The sequence below is a fragment of the Pygoscelis adeliae genome, unplaced genomic scaffold (genome assembly GCF_000699105.1).
Source record: "Pygoscelis adeliae isolate BGI_AS28 unplaced genomic scaffold, ASM69910v1 Scaffold77, whole genome shotgun sequence".
Taxonomy (NCBI): domain Eukaryota; kingdom Metazoa; phylum Chordata; class Aves; order Sphenisciformes; family Spheniscidae; genus Pygoscelis; species Pygoscelis adeliae.
In genome coordinates this window covers 6,044,033-6,054,532 of record NW_008825216.1, presented here as the reverse complement: position 1 = coordinate 6,054,532, position 10,500 = coordinate 6,044,033, and the positions used below count along the sequence as shown (strand labels likewise).

General features: G+C 39.4%; 1 protein-coding gene across 1 annotated transcript in view; it reads left to right on the top strand.

The window, feature by feature from the left end:
- The first annotated feature begins 1,237 nt into the window (after positions 1-1,237).
- The window catches only part of FAM120B (family with sequence similarity 120B), a 59,540-nt gene continuing 50,277 nt past the window's right edge, over positions 1,238-10,500 (top strand). Inside the window, exons 1-3 of the mRNA XM_009329193.1 lie at positions 1,238-1,347; positions 3,177-4,222; positions 7,457-7,637. Of these exons, the coding sequence (XP_009327468.1) occupies positions 3,203-4,222; positions 7,457-7,637 (1,201 nt within the window). The 5' untranslated portion in view covers positions 1,238-1,347; positions 3,177-3,202. The remainder of the gene's footprint in view (positions 1,348-3,176; positions 4,223-7,456; positions 7,638-10,500) is intronic.

Genomic DNA, 10,500 nt, shown 5'->3' with positions numbered 1-10,500 from the left:
CCCCCCCTCAGGGGCGGGCGGGTCCCGCCGGCCCTTCACCTTCCTGCCTGCGGCCTCTGTGCCTCCGGGACGGGCTCCGGCCCTTCAAGGCAGTGGGGGGCCGCGGGCCTGACTGTGCGCTGCTGCACGTCAGAAGTGGAGGAGTGGGCGAGCTCCTGGTCCCTTGTGCTGTGGGCCTCGGCTAGAGGGCTCTTGTGAGGGCTGGAGCAGTTATTGTGAACATTTCTGGCAACAGCCCTTTGCAATGCTCTACGTTACTATGGGCATAATAAAATTTGTATCGTGGCAGTTGCTTGCTGACAAGATGAAGTTTAATGGTATCATCAGCTGTTGTAGGGATCGTATCTCTGATTTTTTGTGTCTGTATAAAACGGGGGGGAAACATTTTTGATTACTTAAGTTTACGGAGAAAACTCCCCTCCCCCCCCGCGCGCCGATTCATGCACTTGATAGTAATGCAGCTGAGATCCTATGGTAACCAGAGGTCTCTATTTCACTCAAGTAACATTAGAAATAAGCGTCCAGCCTTAAACTGTTCATCTGTTGCACAGAATGTGCATGCTTTCCGCTCTTGGGAAACTTAACGTTACCACATAAAACATTTCAGTCCTGATTCTGCCAACTTTATTGACGTGCCTCTAATGAAAGTATTTCTCAAGTCAGTTGGTTTTACTTGTTCTCTTTTCTGTTACTGTGGTGGATTGGAGAGTGATTTCCTTAACATGACTGTTACTGTTTAGTAGTGAAACAGGATGGTTGGCAGAATATAAACTCCTTATTTTTTATTATGCTTTCAGTGAATGTGTTTGACAGTAATATTAAAATGCTACTAGTAGCCAAGGTGCTTGCTTACGTGTTTGGGTGTGAACTTGCTATTGATTAAGCTAAACTAGTACTGGTAATGGAAATTTTTCTGATAAACTCTGTATCATAGACTTGCTTAAATTGTTAGGCAAGAGGAGTGCTTCAAATACAGGTGTGAGGAGGTGGCAAAATGTTTCTTTCCGTTTATTATAGCACAGTATAGCTAGTAAGTTGTTTGCCACACTTCTTGCTCTAGGTGTGTAGCCACCATGGACAGAATCTGTACTGAATCATAACAAAAACGTGCTTGGACGCCATGCATTTTTGCAGAAGTAAGACCTGCCATGGTGTACTGCGTAGTGACCTCCAATCATTTAGTCTGACCACATGTGTTAGTGATTAAAAGATGAAGACCTTCACACTCATTGCTAAGTCTCCGTGGAAGGTAATAAAAACCGATAACCTACCAGTGCTCAAACCGTTTGGAATCAGAGGTGCAGCTTTCCTGGAAAAGCAAATGGCTGGAGTCTTAAGGGCACCCAGGTAACACTGGAAGTAGCATCATAGCGAGAGCAGTGCCCCACCTTGCATCCATGTGCAGCAATGAAGCCGATTCGTACACATTTATTTCTGATTTTATAACAGCAAGGTCTGCTGTATGCTCTCAGCTTTATTTCATATGTATTTCATATTCCATTATATAAGGAAGAAATTTTTTACGCTGAGGGTGGTGAAGCACTGGCACAGGTTGCCCAGAGAGGTGGTGGATGCCCCATCCCTGGAAACATTCCAGGTCAGGTTGGACGGGGCTCTGAGCAACCTGATCTAGTTGAAGGTGTCCCTGCCCACGGCAGGGGGGTTGGACTAGATGACCTTCAGAGGTCCCTTCCAACCCAAACCATTCTATGATTAAAGAGGATGGTATTCAAAAACTGTATCTGGAGGGTATTAGATATTTAAACTCCGAGGACTCAGGAATACCTTTAAAAGCTGTCAATTCACAATACTTTTGTGAATTCAACTTCCTTTTTTTCTTTTTGTATACAATAAGCATGTATACTGTAATGTAACACTCCTGACACAGTCTGTAATTGAAATGTCAGAAATTAGCAGTGTGAAAAACAGGAAAAATTGTACTTGTTTAATTAGACATAGTGAATTCCTTTACTATTTAACTGAGAAGGGATTCGACTTTCAAGTACAATCAAAATAAAACCAAAACATTTTCTGAGAATAAAGAAGAAAACAAAGCTTGATGGAGCTTGTTAGCTCCATTTTTCATTGGAAGGTCCTTTAAAATAAAATGGTGCTGTGATAAAGGAAATTGATGCTGCAGTAGAGGAAAGAGCACATCTATCGTAGAGGTTGTGCCAAACTTCTTTGCATTGAGATCTCCAGAAATAAAAATGGAGGTCATCAACGGTTTTGATTTTATCCCACAACTCTGTCTCTGTGGAATGTGTAAATTGGTTCATTTGGCATGCTATTAAGTTCTGCCACAGAATTCGGAGACTCTCTTCTTCAGTCTTTTGGTATTTCGTAAACTGAAAATAGGCTTATTCCATTTTTAATTATTTAATGTCCAGCTAATGTTTGCATGGGTGTCTTTTAAAATAGATTGGTTCAAAATTGCTGTGCATGTTAGAAATCCCATTTAATATATTAACTTCACTATTAATGATAGTCAGATTTGTAGATTCACAAAATACAGGTAAACCTCTAATTCTTTAAACAGGTCTTGAAAATTATATCTTCAAATGACAGGATGGTAAAATGGATTGAACTTCTGATTCAAAGCAGAACTGATACTACCAAAACCGTTGCAGAAGTAGCGGTAGTGCAACTGGTGACGTATCAATGGACTCCTGTCTATAAACTCAGATGGTAACTGAGCCATTTGCACAATCACGGTACAAGCCTGATTTCTGAAGTTATATTTTTTTCTGCTGACTTCAATTAAAGACGTTCGTATACTTTTAGTGTGAAAATCAAGCCATTAATTCCTGTGTTGTACACTGTCAGCTGTTTTAAAGCTTTTAATTATGCCTATACTTGTTTTTCTAGCGATGTGTACTTTTCTATATTTTACGCTACTAATCTGAAATTTTTAAAGTCGTATTTATGAAAACCTTTTGATATTTACAGTTTTCACTGGTGTAAAAAGCAGAAGTGGAAGGCAAAGTGAATGGGCACTTATGTTCAGTTTGTTGATTGTTCAAGATGTTTAAAGGCCAGGACAACAAAACAAGCTATCAGCAAAAGCAGAAAAACAACAGTTCAGTTTCCAAGCTGCTTTTTCTTTTTATTGTAGAATTTCATTACGTTTCTCAGTATTGCATTTTAGAATGTTGTTTTTATTTTTCTTCTTTCAGACTGCTGTGAGTTTCAGAGATTGGCCATGGGCATTAAAGGTTTGCAGGGATTTGTGGCAAGAGTTTGCCCTGATGCATGCAAAACGGTAGATCTCAGAGAAGTGGCAGAAAAACATCGCGTCGATCATCCTGATTTCCCACCTGTTATCGTAGTAGATGCCATGAGTTGTGTTAGATACTGGTACACACCAGAATCCTGGGTGTGCGGTGGGCAGTGGCAGGAGTACCTTGCCATTTTAGAGGATTTTATTAAAGCTTTTATGGCAGCTGGTATCAAGTTGGTGTTTTACTTTGACGGAGTGGTAGAAGAGAAAAAGAGAGATGAGTGGATCAAACGGAGGTTGCAGAATAACAAGGAAATCGCCAGAATATTTCGGTTTATCAAGACTCACAGGAAACAACCAGGGAGAGAAATGTTCATTGTTCCTTCAGCTTTGCCTACTTTTACACGTTTTGCCCTGAAGTCGCTTGGTCAAAAAACAGTATGCACATTGCAAGAGGCAGACTTTGAGGTGGCTGCATATGGTTTGCAACATAACTGCATAGGAATTCTCGGGCAAGATAGTGACTATCTCATCTATAGTACGTGCCCCTACTTTTCCATTGAGAAGCTCAGTTTGGACAGACTGGTCACTGTTATGTACTCTCGAGAAGATCTTTGCCGTGCATTGGGTCTTAGTTTGACACACCTCCCTCTCTTTGCTTGCTTGCTTGGCAATGATGTTGTTCCAGAAAGCTTGTTGGAAGGCTTTTGGCGTAAATGTTTAGTCACCAGTCCCCACAAGAATAACAGCTACAACAGAAGAACAAACATACTTCTAGCTGTAGCAAATTACATCTCAAAAGTTCCATGCTCGTACAGCAGCCTGAAACACTTGGAAGAGATGCTACCTTTGGGATCAGACAAGACATTACTTTACAGAGGAGTGGAGTCCTATCTTTTGCCTGGGCAGCAGTCTCCATGGATTCCTCCCAACCTAACAAGTTGCCAAACGTTCTCCCTTCAACAACAAACGGCCGTGTGTCAAGATAAGGAAATCTTTCAGGTGCCTTGTCTTTTAAAGCTTAATGGTCACTTTACTGCTATGACTACTTAATGGAAGTTGGTAATGAGTACACCGAACCTATTGATTTAAATTTGCTTGCGCAAATTTTTTGTCTGTTAAGTACAGCCATGGTTATGACTATTACATGCATCATGATGAGGGCAGATGCAGCACATTTAATTAAAAGTAGTTCCTCTCTTTTTGAAGCGTCGGGCAGGTCAAATAATGGGGAGCAGCTCCTGTATAGGCCTATAGCTGGGCACAGAGTTGTACTTCCCATGTATTGCACGATGTAATGACTTGCTTTTTGCTTTGAGAACCCACAGGTCAGCTACAGCTGGTTAGTGGTCTGCTTGGCTGTGCCTGGCACATGCAATCAAGGTATTAAAGGGAGCTGTGGCTAAGAGCGCAGAAGCTGAAGTTGCTCTTGTGGAGGAGCTGAGGAAACTTCCTATAAACCTGTAGTTCGTGATTTTTGGATCAGGTTAATTTTCCTTCAGATTCATTGTCCCTGAAGGAACCAAAAACACTTCGAGTGGCTTGTTAATCCATAAAGGGCAGGGCTGCACTAGCAAGTTTCACTTACGGCTTCCCACATGGGCAGAGATGCGCTGGTGCTGGGGTGAGAAACGGTACAGTCAGATTGGGTCACTCTGAGAGACTGGATATATTAGCTAGGGTAGCCTACCCGGCTAATAGAAAACTGAGCTACCTGGCATCAGTGTTTATGCAAGAGTAGTAAGTCTAGAGTACAATTCTGTAAATTCATGGCAATTAAGATAACGTATTGAGATTTAATAAAAAAAATCTATATGAGGTAGTATATTTTAGACTCTGTATTAGCCATCTGTTACTCCCTATTTTGTTAGATACCTATAGACTTCAAATAGAGAGTCTTTTTTTTTTTTTTTTTTGGTCTGTCTCTTACTTATCTTGAGCATTTTCTTTAAAACTATATTTCTGTTTCCTCTTATTACTCTAAAGTAATTCTATAATTTACATTTTCCTTTTCTAAAAAGACTCTAAAACATTTAAAAACTACATTGTAACCTATGCAATGCTCATTTCAGCTAAACTGCAGATACATTTGGGTTTTTTAATTAACCACACATAGATACAATACATGTCACTTTTGACTGTAGCAGTTAAATAGAAGACGTTATTTAAAAAACCAACAACCTACATCTTAATAAAGTGTTGAAAAATGATGTTTATGCTTGAAGTGCAAGGAAAAATTAGCCAGAATGTAATTATCTAGGTTGGATTATGGCCAGGACAATAGTGGTACCTTGCTCCTTAAGAGAATGTACCATGCGGTCTTTATGACAAGTGGTCATTATTTCTTGGCTAGATCTTTCATTTGAAGGGTTGCCGTTCTCTAGCGTCATGCTGAGCTACTGCTGTAATAAAATAACAATGTTTAGAAACTCCATTGAAGAATGCTTCACTGTTGCTGCATAAATCCTATGTTAAGCCAGTCCCTGGGCCAAGGAAATTACAGTCGAAGTTGTAGACGTGTTAACTTGTCTTTTGTTTTTGTTACAGGTGTTTAAATATTTGTATATGTCATGTGTGTGCTTTGCTTCATATTTTGAAACCCATATGTAGTTCTGTTTACCTTGCACATAATCTGAACTGCACATAAATGACACACACAGCTCAGTTCCAACCTTGAGGACATAGCCTCATGTTGCTGCTTCATTCAATACTTCAAAAGTATTGAATACAGCAATACTTTTGAAATCAGCTTGTAATTTTTTCAGTACATAAGGATGTGTAGATTATTGGCAAATTGCAAGAAACTAGTATTTTCAAATTATCTCATATCTGACAGTGGTTTGTATGAAATAGTTCAATGCTTCATTCAAATCATGCTTAGAAATACTTAACTCTTTGTTTTTGTTTTATACAAAAGTAGATTTGGGGGATTACATTGTTTACGTGTATTAGGAACACTGAAGTATTTCTTCCAGGGCAACCGTTAATTTTTTGCTATAAGAAAATGCTCTGTTGATCGGCATTGTACACAGAAGCCTATAATTGATTTTATGCTCATGTGAGAATTTCTTCTGAAAGCATGACATTTCAGTAGAATTAGTTTTGATCAGTAATGACCCAGTGATTGACTGCAGCTTTGACCTGCTGAGTTCCCAGGTTTGCAGATACTGGAATTCTGCAGAAATGGTGAATTTGGCTCTGGCCAGTGGTCTGGTAATTCCCAGTGAAAGAGGCTGAGATAACTGTGTGGATGGCACAACCCAAATAATACAGGTAGCGTGACACATGCAGGGAATGCAGAGCAGAGAAACTTCAGTGCCTGCTCACCATACGGCATGGGTCCAGGAGAATTTGTTAGTGGCACCCCATGGAAATAATGGCTCCGGTCAGCTGTTTGAACACCCCCATAGTTTTGGTCTGAGGTTGTGAAGTAGAAAGTCTATCTGGTTCTGCACTTGGCCAGTCCAGGTTACAAGTGTTACTGCTTGAAATTTTGCGCTGCCTGAGAGCAGCTTTGTTGCTTCTGCGTCTAAGCTGCTCCAGACCAGTGGTCCCTGTTGATACTGAGGCTGCTTGTAGCCAGCTGCTGTAGCCAGATGTATCTGCATCCAGTGCATGGTTAATATGCAGCCTGGGTGATGCTGTGATTCTGCTTTTCAGCAACAGCCTGCAGACCTGGTTTTCCTCACTAGAGCACATTGTATTTCTTTTCTTGGGGAAGAGCTATTGCAAAGTAAAAGTGTGGTGAAGTTAAGTATTCTAATTTTGCCACAATGTAAACTATGCAAAGTCAGCTCAGGAAAGAAATGGAGCTGTCTTACATAGTTCATCTTGCAATAAAATTAAAAGTTTGGGCTTTGTCATGCCTTCACTCACTATTTAAAGAGGGAAGATAGTTTTCAGGTGACTAAAGGAGGGCAGCTCATTTTTCTATGTCTGAATTCAGAATTCATTTTAAGAATAATTACTCTTTTAAAAAAAAGTCATTAAAAACCCCAAGGAGGGGCTAAGAAAGGCAATGATAGGTTTCCTGGGGATTCCTGTCCACAAAAGATAGATGTCTGAAAATGTACTATACTGGTGCTATTTGAAAAAGCACTTGTTTCCTCCCTGGCCATTCCCTCCATTTCCACCAATAGAGAAAGTACTATTTCCTCAAACAGTGAATACATTTTGTTACTTTTGGATCCTTCTTAATTTTGGAGATAATGCCTTCTTTCTTCTTTGAACAAACAGTTAGCTAAAGAACAGCATATCCAATCTGAAAATTATACGATCTTCAATATCCTGAGTAAGGGAGAGATTGAGTGCAGCAACTCTTTGGAAGATGAATGTGATACAGAGATTCCTGGACAGGCACTTATCTACCGCCCTGCTCGTCAGCATATTTATTCTGTCTTGTTGGAATCTGGAAAAGGTAAGGATTAAACTGCTTACACCATTATTCAAGTATACTTTCAATTTTGAAATATGAAATCTTGAATTCATTGTTTCCGTAGCTACATCAGCATGGCATTTAGGATAAAAACTGTGGGCAGCTGAAGTGTACTTCTTAAGGAATCAAGACAAAATGTGACAATGAAATTGCAGTTTTTCTACATGCTGTTCAATTTCAGTGCTTTTAAAGAGATTTTTAAAAATTGGGGTTTTTTTCCTTGTTAAATGGGAAGTTGTGAAAATTGTTAATGAGTAAAAGATTGAGCAAAACAATGACATTTAGAAGATTTTAAAAGTTTGAGAGAATATGAAACCGTATGTTGCTTTGATAAATGTAGCTCCTGATGAATTAGTGAGTTGTAATACACTTCTGCAAAACAGTAATGCACTGTTACAGTTTTACCTTCTGTTGATTTTAAGTCTGCAATTTTAAGAACAGTGGATAGTCAAACATAGTTACTGTAGTAATACAAATGCAAGTAGTCATGCCAGTGATTATTAGTTCTTTCATCAAAGTGCAAGAAAGTATGATTTCTTTATCCAGTGGTAGCAGGTATATATATCTGTGCTTCCATTCTTCTGCTTTAAGACAGACAATTCTTTATTCACATCCTTGGACAAATTTTATGTTCTTAAGACTTCCATTAGTTAAATGTTATCTTTACAGAGCCTTCTAGGCAATGAGTTGAGAATTAAAAATGTACTGAACTTTTATTCTTCTTAATACGTTGATTTCTCCTTGGTAATCACTTTACATTTTATTGATGAAAGTGCACTGCCGTCAAACCTAATATTCAGATTGTGTGCTTAGAAAGGCACAGAAAGGTATTTAAGTACCTGACTTCCTTTGGCAACTAGAGGTTGAAGTTGTGCCATAATAGGAAAAAAAAAATAGGAAAAACTAAATCAGAGTTTACATAGTCATTTGGAGAGAGTAACAAAAATCTCAGCAGTAATCAGGCACATCTGTCATTTGTCATTTTTCGGCCTACTGCCTCTAAATTTCGTAGACAATTACAACTTGGTTGGGCTTTGTTTATTCCTCTAAACAGCAGGATATTCATTGACGTTTTCAGAAATACCCAGACCAAAACTTCTAATTAACAATCTTTGCTGTGAGATGGCAGGGTAGCAGGCAGATTTGCATTTGTGTTACAGTGTTTGTAGTACTCAGATGAAGAAGATTAGAATTGAAATAGAGAAACAATACTTTAGAATCTTACTGAAAATGAAATTTGAACATGAAAGAGGTCTCCTTTTAAGAAAGTGATTTTAGAATAAAACCACAGATAACATGTATTATTTGTTCTTGGTTCATGCTTCAAATTCCAGATATAATTTTCTAAAGTAAATCATAGTGTACCCTCAATCCTTAACCCTTCCAGAAAGGTAGGTGGAGTGTGTCTGCATGGGCACCCCTATTAAATCTGCATTTTTAGTGCCTGTATCTACCTCTAACTGTTTTAACCATGTCATTTCCTAGTAGTTCATGGGTTGGTTTTTTATTCCAGTATATAGTTGCTTCTGAGTCAAAAGTGTAGATCATTAATCAGAGTCTGTATGGGAATTCATAAGTAAATGTCAGCATTATTATTTATGAATTTGCTGCTAGACCTACAGGGAAGTTCTTTACAAAGTAAGTAGAATCCTTTGCCAGTGTCCCTCAGATGAGGTCAAGTTGACTGTTTTTTGTAATTCGATGAGTGGTAGGATGGGAAGAAGTAACCTACACTGTATAGTGTAAGAACTACACTTAGTGTAAGAACTAACCAACAACTGTAGGTTGTAGTATAATGTAGAATTACTTTGAATTAGCATTAAAAAGGAGCTTATTGGAAGGAGTCAACCAATTAAATTAGTACATGTGGAGTCTGCCGCTACTGTGATACAGTTGCTGATGTAGCTCATTTGAAGCTAAGTTGGTTAACTCTACACAGTGTTCTGGTTTGCAGTGGAGATATATGTGTTAGTGATCCTCTTTTTTATTCCTTAAGATCCCTCAATTACAAGATTCCTGTGTTGGAAACTGACCCCTTTGCAGTTTGCAAATCTGCTTATTTACTGTTAAATAGGGATAGCAAAGCAGCCAACATTTAGTAAAAGCAGTGGTTACAGTTTTAGTAAGAACAGGTTAAAAATAATGTAAACTGTTTCCTCTACCCTGAAACAAGAAACTTAGTTTTGAATGTCTAGGCTGAGATTTCCAAGGGTGCCTAAGAGACCCAAGAATCCGTGGGAGCTGGATGTGGTCATATCCTTAGAAATCACCCACCTAGACCATACTACTTTGCCTGAAGCCATAGTGTGATAAGGGTTTCTTTTGCTGTTAGTGCCAGTTTAAGTAATTTTCTTGCACAGCCACTTATTTCAGTCCCTGTGCAACCTTTCAGTTGTGCTGGTGCAGCTGTTTGTGCAGCTGCATGGTGGCCTAGTTTGAGAAACTGAAAATAGCCCCTCTCTCTCTTCCCTCCCTTTCTTGCAGTCAGGTAACTAACCTGGTTCTGTTTCCCCATCTGACTCTGTGTAGCCACAAACAGCTGTGGTGAAAGAGCCCGAGGGAAGAGTACAGGGATCTCGTTAGGTCGTGCAGAGAGGAAATGAGAAAGGCAAAAGCCCAGCTAGAACGCAACCTGGCCGCTGTCGTTAAAGACAACAAAAAAAGTTTTTACAAATACATTAATGACAAGAAGAGAGCCAGGGAGAATCTCCATCCTTTATTGGATGCGGGGGGGAACATTGTCACCGAGGATGAGGAAAAGGCTGAGGTACTTAATGCCTTCTTTGCCTCAGTCTTTAGCAGGCAGACCAGTTATCCTCAGGGTACTTGGCCCCCTGAGCTGGAA